Here is a 12860-nt window from a genome sequence, read left to right as displayed (position 1 = left end):
CTCTTTAGGCAGGTTCTATCAGTGTTTGTGCCTGTTGTTAAATAAGTCAGTACCTGTAGCGTGGTCAGGAGAGTCCCAGGCACACAGTAAGTGCTCAGTAAACATCAACTCTGAACAATTATTTCTATCTACTAAGGGATACTAAATAACAAATAGGAAGGTTTTTTTTGTGTATAATTTAGAACCTTGAACTGTTTTATACTTTAAACAAAATTATGTTTTTATTCATTATATGGTCATCTTTAGGGATTGAGTAGTTTCACATGACTGAACTTTTCTTAATAACAAGAACTGAATCTTTTAAGAACTTCAGATGTTTTCAATGGAAATATTTCCCTGGGGGAAATGAGGGTGATTGTGGCTATGGGTAGGTCATTACATATTTTGATAATCACAAAATAAAATATATAGAATGCAATTTGGCTGTTTCTTTGATTCATATCCCTCATTTGACCACAATGTTATCGGAACCCATATGTGCAAAGCTCTTTATAACTTAAAATGGAGCTCTTGATAATTTGTAAAGTTTTCATGTATATTATACTACTTAATAGTTATGAAAACTTTGCAGTACAAGGGTTCAGCCATGCAAATGGAGACTCACAGAGGTCTTAGGGATAGGAACCATCATGAAATAGTAAAGGGCAGAGTCCTAAATGCAGTGTTTGCTTCTACTTCCGGTTTGTGGTGCGCAGTCATTGATGTTCTCAGGGCTTACGAGTACAGACAGCCATTTGACGCTTCACTTAATGTTCTGACTATTCTCCTTTCTGCTTTTGTATTTGTGTGTGTGTACGTGGGGAGGGTTTTTTCCTTTGCTTCTATTATCAGACTGTGGCCATTGTGTCTTCTAGCAGCTGTCAATTGTATCCCCTACCCCAATCTTACTTCTAATTTGTTGCTTTTAATCTGTGGGCTGAGAAACAGATAAGAAAATTTGCCAGACTGGGGTATAAAATCAATCATTGGTTCTGAATAAGTCTAGGGGCTTTCCTGTGATCCATGAAGTTATTTATGTGATCCATATCATTTATTCTTGGGTGTCAGGGCAGCTGTTTTGACTAGAAGGGCATTAAGGATCTATGTGTGTGTAAGGTGGGTTCTGGGTTCTTGTTGAAGCTGACCATAAAAAGAAACCTTACAAATCCTATTCTTTTCCATTCCAGATCCGACGTATCCTGAAGGGAAAGTCCATTCAGCAGCGAGCTCCACCATATTAGCTCCGTTGACTTGGATCCTTGTCGGCAACACTCACTGTCAGTTAGGCAGTCCTAATGTATCTGTATATAGACCATTTGCCCTGTATTGGCAAATGTAAGTTGTTTCTATGAAACAAATATGTTTAGTTCACTATTATATAGTGGATTATATTAAAAGAAAAGAAGAAAAATATTTAATTCCTCTCGGCAGATTTAAATATTTCATACCCAGGTATCTGGGATCTAGCCATGTGAATTTAATATGAATGGTAAAATCAATTTCAATGAATAGTAGCTTTACATTAGAGAAAGACTTTGATTTGTGGAATAAGGCATTGCTCATGTAGCTATTGCCAGTTTAAAAGCAGGTGAATTGTGAACATTCTTTAAAGAAAAACGAAAGCCTTTGGAAGGGAAAACATAAATCTGGATGTAGTATTAAGGCTTCGCTTAGCCTGATGCAATACATGCTAGTTACTGATGTTGGAAAGTCTCTAGTTGTTGGACTAGATGAGAGGTACCATGGTTATAATTTGGTTTTTCAAACTGTATATAATTGTTATTTTTGTTTTTTAAAGTGTTTGTACATATTTGGTCATTAACATGGTTATATTTGAAATGTGTAAATCAATAAAATAGAAAAGAACAAGTGAATTGTCACTGTTTTTTTAAATTACACACGAAGTAGCTGTGTCATCACCCAACCACCACCCATCTCTGGAGATGAAGCAGGTGGACAGCTGTTCCCCAGCAGCTGACAGCTCTGAATTTTAAATGTGTTTTTTCTCATGCATTGAGATGAGACACATTATTTGTAGGGAACTGCATGTTCTTCAAGAGAACACCTCTTTATGGCTCACTTTCTAGAATATATAATTTACTTGTTCTGTTGGGAATTTGTGCCTTTACAGGAACAACAAAAAGTCAATTATTGAAACATGTCTTGCCCTGGCCGGTTTGGCTCAGTGGTTAGAGCATCGACCTTTGGTCCAGAGAGACCTGGGTTTGGTTTCCGCTAAGGGCACGTACCTTGGTTGCAGTTTGTCCCCAGCCCTGGTTGGGTCGTGCAGGAGGCAGCCACTTGATGTGTCCCTTTCAAGTCGATGTTTCTCTCTTTCTCCTTCCCACTTTATCTGAACAAAAAATGGAAAAATGCCCTCGGGTGAGGATTAAAAAAAAAACACACGTCTTCACTGGGTTTCCATGTCAAATAATTATAAGGCACCATGATGTTTTATATAGAAAAAAAATTCGTTTTTTTAGTGATCTTGATTTTATTAATATTATTTTGCTTACTTCTGGTATACCCTAAGGAATGTGTCTGGATTTGATTGTTCACTAATTCATATACATTTGATTTAGTAAAACCCTTTTTTTTTAAATGAGAAGTTTCAAAAGTAACTGACTAATCATCTTTGTGGTTTTAGTTCTTTAGAAAAAGATAACCTTTGAATTGATCACATTGTTTGATTTAGTATGTCTTATGGACAAAAGTTAGATATAGTTATTTGGTATCTGTAAACATGGCTATGATATGAACCAGTCAATTTATACTCATGGAAAAACTCATACATAGTTTTAAATAAACATTAATCAAATAATACTATTCGTCTTAAGGATATACATTTTCTTTCCCTAATTCTTTGTTTATATTTTGCTAGGTTGAAAGAGTGCTATTAATTATTAATCTAAAAACCTTTAACTTAGCTAATACATTTTAATTTGGATATTTTTCGAGAACATGTTTTCCTAATGTACATAACATAAAAAATCTTTGCCGAATTCATAGAAACTTACTAGATTATGAAAATATGGACGTTTAATAGGTATTATTGATCATTTAAATTTTAGAAGTCTTTATGTTTATGGCTTTACTTTCATATTTTAATTCGTGGGCACAGTGGACATAGGAAAAACAATTTGGAGATTACCAGGACCATCCTGAGAGATGTAAAACTGGAAACAGCAGTAAATGGGGTCTTTTCCTTTTCCAACATGCCATCTTGACATGTGAGCACAAACATCTCTATTGGCTTCAGTCAGTTACTGTGTAATTTCATTCGTATAACCTTTGTTGGTGAATCTTTTCCCTGGAAAAACACCTATGCATATATATACACAAGTGCTGTGCACAGTATCAGGCATCCCAGCCATCAGGAGTCCACGACTCACAGCTTAAGAATCTACTAGTTTCATTTCTTTACATTAAATATAACTTCTTTTATATAAATGCAAATTACTTAGGAGTAATTTGCACTGTAAATGAAACTTAACCAGAGCAGTAGAAATGATATACCCCCATTGAACACAGATATACAATAAGCTTTTTCCCAAGTGAGCTTATATGTTCTCTTAACCTAAGCCAGCAGTTAGGGGTCACCTAAGACAGAACAGTGGCAAAATTACAGTTACGAAATAGCAACAAAAATAATTTTATGGTTGGGGGTCACCACAACATGAGGAACTGTATTAAAGGGTCATGGCATTAGGAAGGTTGAGAACAACTGACCTGAGCTCTCATAATGAATTAATTGAACCAGTGCTTAGCAAGCATGTGATTGTGTATGTGTGTGTGTGTGCGCGCACACACAAAGCTGTATGGTAGATGATAGGCACTCAAAGACATAAAAAATGTATGTTTTATCCTTAAGATGCATATGTCGGAGACATGACATGCTCTTTAGTAGATAGCTTAAAAAGGGAAGAAACAGGTTCAGAAGAGGAAGAATTTATATCTGAATGGGGAGGACTGGGGAACTTCAAGGCAGAGCATTTGAGTTGTATGTTCAGGAGAACTGATTTGGATGTTCAATTCACAGTGGCAGAGGAGAGTGCGGTGAAAGACAAATGGAAAACGACAACAGAGGCAGTAGAATTGGGTGTGGGTGTGGGGACCATACAGGTAATTCACTGTAGTTTGGTTAGCATCTGGATGGCTAATAAGTTTTATCTTGTTTTACCTTTGACTGGTAATATTCTCATGAATAATGTGTTGAGAAAGATCCTCAAGCAGTCTAGGGCTTGACAGGAGATGGAGCTGTGACTGATGAGTGATGTTTGCCTCAGAGGTATTGGGTTGGCACTTGATGGAACATATTTTAAAGAATGAGCCCCACAGAAGCCAAGACTACATGCTCATTGCCACAACCTCAGTGCCTAGCACAGTGCCTGGCACATAGTATGGGCGGGGCTCACAAAGATTGGTTAAATGACTGAATGGATATATGCCAAGCCTGGTTGGGGTCACTGGTTCCAGGCAGAAGAGGTTTCCAGCCAGAGTTATATTGTTAAGTACTTATGAACTAGTGAGTATCATAGTTCTGAACTTAACAGCCATATAATTTAACAGTGACTTCGATGATGTATGAATGAAAATGGGCACAGTTGTACTCTTAAAAAATAAGGCAGTCCCTCTTTGCAAAGGACTAACTCTAGTACTGTAGTTTGGTATTTCACTAAGGAATTCCCTGAAGTATCAGAGACCAAATCTGCCAGTTTTATTTGTTAATCAAATCAGTAACATTTAATATCCTTTCTATATTTTTACTTAATCAGGAGTGGAGAATTTCCTCAAACTTCTATAACATTTAATAAATGTCAACTTCTTAAACTTAGTACTACTGACTTCTATTTTCTGATTACATCAGTTCTGTATTGAACATGACCTCAGGGAAAAATCAACTAAGTCATGTTGACCATGTTCTCCATGGTCCTATTGAGATCAGGCCTGGGTACAAGGTTTTCGATTAGTTATAACCAGACTACTGGCTTTTGAGGTTTTTTTGCTAGTGCCCTGGATATGTCCTTGAGAGGAGGGGAGGGACCTCCTTACTCATCACCAGAGGCCCTGTCCTACCATAGTATCTGACATAGAGTAGATATTTAGTAAATACTTCTTGAATTGAATTTAAGTTTATAGCTCCCTTTTATTATTATTATTTTATATATATATATATATATATATTTTTTTTTTTTTTCTATCCTCACCCGAGGACATTTTTTTTTTTTTTTTTTGCATTTATCTTCAGATAGAGCGGAAGGGAGAGAGGGAGGAAGAGAGAGAGAGAAACACCGATGTGAGAGAGACTGCAACCAAAGTATGTGCCTTTAGCGGGAACCAAACCCAGGACTCTGGTCCGTGGGCCAACGCTCCAACTGCAGAGCCAAACTGGCCAGGGCTTTAATACAATTTTATTGATTTATTTTATTTTATTTTTTTTTAGAGACAGAGAGGAAGGAAGAGGGAGAGAGAGAGAAAAATATTAATGAGAGAGACATTAGCCGGCTGCCTCTTGCATGTGCTACTGGGGGTTGAGCCCATAACCCGAGCATGTGCCCTGACTGGGAATCAAACCAGTGACCTCTTGGTACATGGGACGATGCTCAATCCACTGAGCCACACTAGCTGGATGATTTCTCCCTTTTAAATTTATGTTTTCTCAGCATATTTTATACTTCAATATATAAATGTGTTATCACATGAAACATAATTTAATCCAAAAATACTTTTATTCATTAGCTATACAACAAGTCTGGTTGCACTTTTTCTCAGCGCCCTCATTCCATCTTTGGAGTCTTTGTAGACCAGAGACATGCATGGATGGCACATCTCCAGGAGGAATGAGGGCAGAGATTGTTCTCAGAGTTGTGTCTAGCTTGCTTTTGTGTTTGTGTGTTTTCTTAAATTTTTTTTTTCATTTTCTTTTTATTTAATTTTTTAAAAAATTTTAAAAATCAGTTTACATTCCATATTATTCTTTTTATTGTATTTTATTGTATTTTATTGTATTTTATTGTATTTTATTTTATTTTATTTTGTGATACATGCCCCTAGCAGGAACGGAACCTGGGACTCTCTGGTCCTCAGGCTGACGCTCAAATGCTGAGCCAAACTGGCCAGGGCTACATTCCATATTATTTTATTATTAGTTTCAGGTGTACACATTAGCTAGACTATCATATTCTTTACACAGTCTTTGTTCCCCCTGATATTTCCAGTATTCAACTGGCACCATATGTAGCAATTACAATATTACTGATTTTTTCCCCTGTGCTGTACTTTACATCCCCAGGACTATTTTCTAACTACCAATCTGTACTTCTCAATCCCTTCACCTATTTTACCCAGCCACTAACTCCCATCCCATCTGGCAACCATCATTCTGTTCTCTGTATCTATGAGTCTGTTTCTGTTTTGTTTGTTCATTTATTCTGTTCTTTAGATGCTACATAGAAGTGAAATCATATGGTATTTATCTTTCTCTGACTGACTTATTTCACTTAGCACAAAATTGGAGCTAATTGGGTGGTACTCTGTTGTGGTCTAAAGCTGGCCACTGGTTGTGTTGGTTCTGGGGCCTCTTGGGTGGGAGTGCAGGTCAATGTCTGATGCTGCCTGTGACCAGCCTGGAGCTATTCTGTAGGAGCTACAAAGTGATCTGCAGTTGGTAGCTTCCCGTGCTGGACCTGGACGCATGTGGGACAGGCCATTCTGCAAACCAAGGCTGGCTGCCACCAGCTCTGGGGCCACACACCAAAAGGCACAGTACACATCAAGGCCAGCCATTGCCCACCTGGAGCCTGCAGACCTTTGAAAGCTTTAAAAAATGACAGCAGCATAGGCCAAAGACCCGCAAAGCCTCTTTCGGTGACCGAGTTGGGGTGGGGGGGGGGCGGCTGTCAGAGTCATCGGGGTGGAGCAACTGGTGTTTATCAGGCTAATGCAGATTCAGATTTGGCTGTGTGTGGGAAGTGTTCAGCAGAGGAAAGATGGCACCCACCTGCCGCCTGTGTGGGAGGAAGGCTCAACATAGGGACAATTGTGGCTGTCCCCCCCAGGTCTCACCCTGAAGCCACACAACTCAGTTTTTCACTGTGTCTCTGATGCCTCCGGACCTGCTGTCCCTCTACTGGAGCTCACGTTGCGTTCCCGCAATGTCTGTGTGCGGGCCCTTTAAGGGGACGCCTGGGTTTGCAGCAGCCAGATGGATGGTATCCCTGCTGAGTTGCACAACCTGATGCTGTTGGAGCTCCTCTTCCTGGTCCGTGCTCCAGGCTAGGGAGCTCAGTGTGGGGCTGGGACACCTCCCTCCTCAGGGGTATGTCCCCAGCTGAGCTATCCCTCTCAGTTCTCAACCAGCACATGTGGCTGTGGGGCCAGCCTAGTTTGGGTCTCTGTCCCTTCTACTAGTCTCGAGGTGGCAGCTTCTTTATATCCTTAGTTATAAGACTTCTGTTCAGCTAGTCTTCAGATGGCTCTCCAGGTTGATTGTCCTATAATTCAGCTGTAATTTTGGTGTGGTCATGGGAAGAGTTCTCCATCTTGACTGGAACTTCTGTCTGGCTTTCTTATGCTATTCTGTCCTCCAGCCCTATGCTTCCTGCTCCCTCTGTCACAAGGGTCCCCTTACCTGTCAGCCAAGGGGGTTTTAGAATGAGAGCAGCTGGGAAGTGAGTCCACCTGCTGAATGCCCTAGGTTCAAGGTTTCAGTCTTTGGTGGACGTTAGCATTGTTTATGAAGCTTATTAGTCCGGCTCATGTGGCTCAGTGGATTGGGCATTGTCCCATGGACTGATAGGTCCCAGTTCGATTCCTGACCTGGGCACGTGCCCAGGTTGTGGGCTCGATCCCCAGTGGGGGGTGTGCTGGAGGCAGCAAATCAATGTTCTCTCTCATCAATGTTTCCATCTCTCCCTCTCCCTTCCTCTCTCTCTAAAATCAATAAAGAAAAAAATATCAATGAAGCATAATAAGCTTAATAAATGCACAGATACCTTGGCCACACCTCAGACTTTTCTGAATCAGAATTTCCAGGGGTTTCAGGGCTTCTGGCAGGTATATGTGAAAATGGTTCTAGTGCACAGTTTTAGTCTAAACAAGAAAATGCAGGCTTTGGAGGGTATCTGTGGCTGGGCAGCAGCTGTACAGTGGTAACAGAATGGGTTGCTAGAATGCCTGTGGGGATGGAGAAGCAACCTGATGAATGCCTACTGTGTTCCTGGCATGCTAGAGTCTGTGTTACAGAACCTAGCTTTGAAGGAGAGAGCAGGAATTACCTAATCTGCCCTCCCCCCCAAAAAAAAGACCTTTTGCTAAGGTCATTCTGGTTTTTAATGCTCAAGTGTATTAGTGTCCTAGGAGTATGTAACAAATTACCACAAACTTGGTGGCTTACAACAAGAGAGACATATTCTCTCACATGGCAGAAGTCTGACATCAAGGGGTTGGCAGGACTGTGCTCCCTCCAAAGGCTCTAGGGGAGACTCCTTCCTTGTCTGTTTCAGTTTCTGGTATCTCCATGCATTCCTTGGCTTGTGGCAGCGTAGCTCCAATCTCCACCTCTATTTGCACATGGCCTTATCCTTTTCTCCGTTTCTCTTCTGTGTGTCTTTTTCCAAATGAAGTAATGTGCACACGTTTTTAGGATTAGGATGTAGACATATCTTTTGGGGGGGACACCATTTAGCCCATTATACCAGAAAAAGAGGCTTAATGATCTTTTCTGCTACCATTTTTTCCTCTTACAAAGTGATTAAGATGAATACTTCTTTCTGAGAAATCTTATAGTGTGTCTTCAGAATCTATGAACATCTTTTACATAATTTTTTATTTAATGTATGATGTAGCATCTCCATTTCATTTATTAGCTGTCACTTATTAGCTGTGTTTGGCATTAACCAGGAGGCTCACTTAGCACGGATAAATTTTAGTAGAAACAGTGAAATAATTATTGAGCTATAATTTACAAATTATTATAATGACTAAAAGATGTCATAATTTGAACCCTACAACAAAGCTTCTTTGATTATCATTAGTCATTCTATTCTTTGGTACACATATGAATAACCTTCCTTCCCTCTACTTTGGATCATACTACCTAGAGTTGCTCATGTGGGAAGAAACATGATCATAAATTAAATACTTGTGTTTAAACCATTCAACTTTGTGATGATAACAGAGTAGGCACTTATTGGAAAATGCAGACGTTTGAAAGTGAAAGGTCAATTTAAGGAAATCCATGGTTTTAGACAATAAATATTAATCCACTTTCCAAACACCGTTGAAATATATTGTTCCAGGTCTAGATATTATTTTTCTTAAGTGATGTGATCAGGCTATTAATCTGAAAATAAAGACTTCTATAGCTCTCAGGACTTGGTAATTGGATCCAGCATTTGTTTCTTGTTGAAATAACTTAGTACCTTTGGGCTTGACAGTAGGGACACATTTCAGATTGCCAAATAATGCTAGATCCCTTAGCTTAATTGATTTGAAGATTAAGTTTGAGATCACAGTTTATTTTCTCAATTTGGGGTATCTTAATCCATGTGGCCTTTGTATTTGCAGCCAAATATCTCTCAGGCAGGACTTTAGTTTTAAGTGCTTGTGCAAGAGTGTGGGGTACCTCTTGACTGGCTCTCACGGAAGCCTCAGGGGCTGCAGGCCCTGGAAGTGAACTGCTCCTCTCCTCGGGCGCTCACGGTTTCTTAGTTTTGGCATTGGACTCACTGGGAGCCTGCCCTTGGAGAGTCTGCCTTTCCAAATTGGCTCTATTTGTGTTTCACATTAGATATCACTTTCATTTATCTTTTAAAATCTCTCTCACTTTTGCTCAAAAAATATTTCTTCCAGAATTATATTAAATTTTTCAAAAAGTTCTCTTTTTTAGGCTCCTGTAGATATGGAAATAAGAAATATTTATCTTCAGGAAAACAATTTTATCTGGTGTAACTTCTTATGTCTATCTCAAGAAAATTTAAAATATATCACTTGGGAAAACAAATGAATATTTGGACATTTTGGGTGCTTCTATCCAAAAGTATCCTGGAAAATATTTTTAAAAGGTGAATGTCTGGGCTCAAATTGTGGAAAACTTTAAAAATAATATACTACATTAATATGTCTTTAAAAAATGAGACACACTTAAGGCCCCCACAAAATATGATTTTTTTTATAGACCAAGTAGGATTACATTTTAACTGGCCAATTTTTCCTGAGAGACCCCCTAAATTTGACAAAAAATCTGTTTAACTTTCTCATGTGGTGCAGTAGACAGAGAAAGAAATCTATAGACAGAAATTTAACTTACATAGATTATTAATTATCATACACATTCCAGTAATACAGACCAATTAGGTACTTTATTTAAAGTTCTAGAATTTATTGACAATGGGTAGGTTCCTTTTACAACATTATTTTATTTTCAAGGCTATATAAATAAGTCAGCTGTGTTTCTTTTTTCAGCTGAAGTTGTTACATCAAATCTGTTATCAAGGTCAACATGTCTATTGAATTAGTCATTTTTTTTTTTTTCTATTTTCTTTGCCATCACCCATGTCTAGGTTTTCATGACTTCACTCCTGGATTACCACAATAGACATACTTTTTTTTGGTTTTGTTTTCTTATGGAAACATTCAAGCACACACCAAAGCAAGGAGAATAATATATTGAACCCTTATGCACCTATCATGAAGCTTCATCAATTATAAACATTTTACCATTCTTGTTTCTTCTCTTTATTTTTTTCTGGAATATGTGTAAAGCCCATTCCACTCATCATAGACTGTCTGTATGTATCTCCAATAGATAAGTAAGTCTGCCCCATAGCTTTCTAGTGATATTTCCTCTAATCTCATTTTTCTCAACAATCCAAAAATTTTCAACAGTTGGTCATACTCTTACAGTAATCTAAAAAGATTTTCAAATGCTCAATATTGCTTGTTAAATCAAATGTAAACCCTTGCCCTGGTTTACAAAGCTATCTGTACATTAGCTTCCCCTGTCTGTCTCTATCTTCTATTATTCCCCCCCTTCCCCCCCCCCCCCCCGACAGGCTCCCTGGTGGGTCTCTTCACTGCTCAGCCAACGCCCGGTTTATTCTTGTCTCCAGTCATGCACTTGCCTACCCGTTCAGTGCCTCCTAGGTCTCTGCTAAGGTGCCACTTCCTCTAGGAAGCTTTTTTCAGCTCACACTGACCTCTCTTTTTCCTGAATTCTTGGGATTTAAACACAGTTCCTCTAACTTTAAAACTGGTATTTTCTGTGGCATCTCATTCTTAATTATTGTAATCTGGAAAGCAGGCTCTGAATCAGTGACCAATGTGGTACCACCTCACACCTGCCAGATTGACTACCACAGTAAGTGAACAAACAATAAGTGCTAGTGAGGATGTGGAGAAAAGGGGACCCTAAAAACAATTTTAAAAAGGATGCGATTAAGGTTACTAATCAGTTAACCTTACTATCCAGGTACACCTGATCTAATCACATGAGCCATTTAAAAGCAGAGTTTTCTCTGGCTGGTCATAGAAGAGGAAGACAGAAGTTTAAACCTATAATTATTAGCTTTGAAGATGAAGGAAGGAAGTCATGAGCTAAGGAATACAGGTAGTTTCTAGGTAGCCAGAAAGAAAATGGGATCTCGGTCCTCCACTTCCAAGGAACTGAATTCTGCCAACAGGCTAATAAGCTTAGGCGACTGTTCCCCAGAGCCTTCAGATAGGAGCCCAACCCAGTTGATGCCGTGGTTTGGGCCTTGTGACACTCCATGCAGAGGACACAGCTAAGCCTGCCCAGACTCCAGGCCTGCCAAACTGTGAGGAACTAAACCGGTGGTATTTGAAGCTGCTAAGTTTGGGGTAAACTGTTAATGCAGCAATTGAAAACAAATACAATAGGTAACACTGAGTTTGAGCTTGCGGTAGAATTTTTTGTATTTTCTGCTATTCTTTTTTTTCAGTTCTATTGAGTTATCATGGACATACAGCACTGTATAAATCTAGTGTACAATATAACTTAAAGTACATATACTGAGAAATGTTACCACGATGAGTTTAGTTAACATCCATTACCTCACACAGAAAAACATTTCTTTTTTTCCTTGTGTTGAAAACTTAGGATCTATGATCTTAGGGATTTCCAAATGTATTGTGCAGCAGTGCTAACTACAGTCACCATGTTCTGCATTACATCCCAGTACTCATTTGTCTTATAACTGAAAGTTTGTACCTTTTGATTATTTTTCTCCAGTTCCCCTACCTCCCACCTTTGCCTCTGGTAACCACAAATCTGTTCTTTCTATGAAGTTTTTTTTAAAGATTTCACATATAAAAACACAGATTGTTTCACAAATTTGCATGTCCTTCTCTTGCAAGGGCCATATTAATATTCTCTGTATCGTTGCAATTTTAGTCTATGTGCTTCCAGAGTGAGCACCCTGTGTTATTATGAAGACTCAAGATCAGTAATGGAGGTTTTCCAATAAGAGGAGGCACTCCTCTTAGCACACATGACCATTTCCCAGCCAACAATGTCCTTCGTTTATGTTATCTTGCTCCATCCATCAGTGTCCCAATACATTGGAAAATTTCAAGAAAAGTCTAGCTACCTTATTGCCAATGTTCAGTATGAAGTTTCCTCAAAAAATTAAAATGAAACTGCCATTTGACCCAGTGATTCCACTTCTAGGAATATATCCTAAGAAGCCTGAAACAATAATCAGAAAGACTATATGCACCCCTATGTTCATAGCAGCGCTATTTACAGCTAAGAGCTGGAAATAGCCCAAATGCCCATCAGTAGATGAATGGATAGAAAACCTGGGGTATATTTACACAATGGAATACTATACAGCCATGAAAAAGAAGACTCTATTACCCTT

The 12860-nt window shown here is 38.9% G+C and overlaps 1 protein-coding gene and 1 non-coding gene across 3 annotated transcripts in view; one reads left to right on the top strand and one right to left on the bottom strand.

Moving 5' to 3' along the window:
- Positions 1-2193, top strand: part of NFKBIZ (NFKB inhibitor zeta) — a 33103-nt gene extending 30910 nt beyond the window's left edge. Inside the window, exon 12 of one of the 2 annotated variants that reach the window (XM_036243810.1) lies at positions 1167-2193. In XM_036243810.1, the coding sequence (XP_036099703.1) occupies positions 1167-1220 (54 nt within the window). In that variant the 3' untranslated portion in view covers positions 1221-2193. The remainder of the gene's footprint in view (positions 1-1166) is intronic. The other variant, XM_036243811.1, reaches the window with a different exon arrangement.
- A 10115-nt stretch (positions 2194-12308) lies between these two features.
- LOC118617944 lies at positions 12309-12415 on the bottom strand. The gene has a single exon (XR_004956901.1). It is a non-coding gene; the product is annotated as a U6 spliceosomal RNA (small nuclear RNA).
- Positions 12416-12860: the final 445 nt, after the last annotated feature.

Source organism: Molossus molossus, unplaced genomic scaffold, assembly GCF_014108415.1.
Source record: "Molossus molossus isolate mMolMol1 unplaced genomic scaffold, mMolMol1.p scaffold_m16_p_5, whole genome shotgun sequence".
Lineage (NCBI taxonomy): Eukaryota > Metazoa > Chordata > Mammalia > Chiroptera > Molossidae > Molossus > Molossus molossus.
Note: the sequence above shows the minus strand (reverse complement) of the source record. Positions and strands in the feature narration are given on the sequence as shown.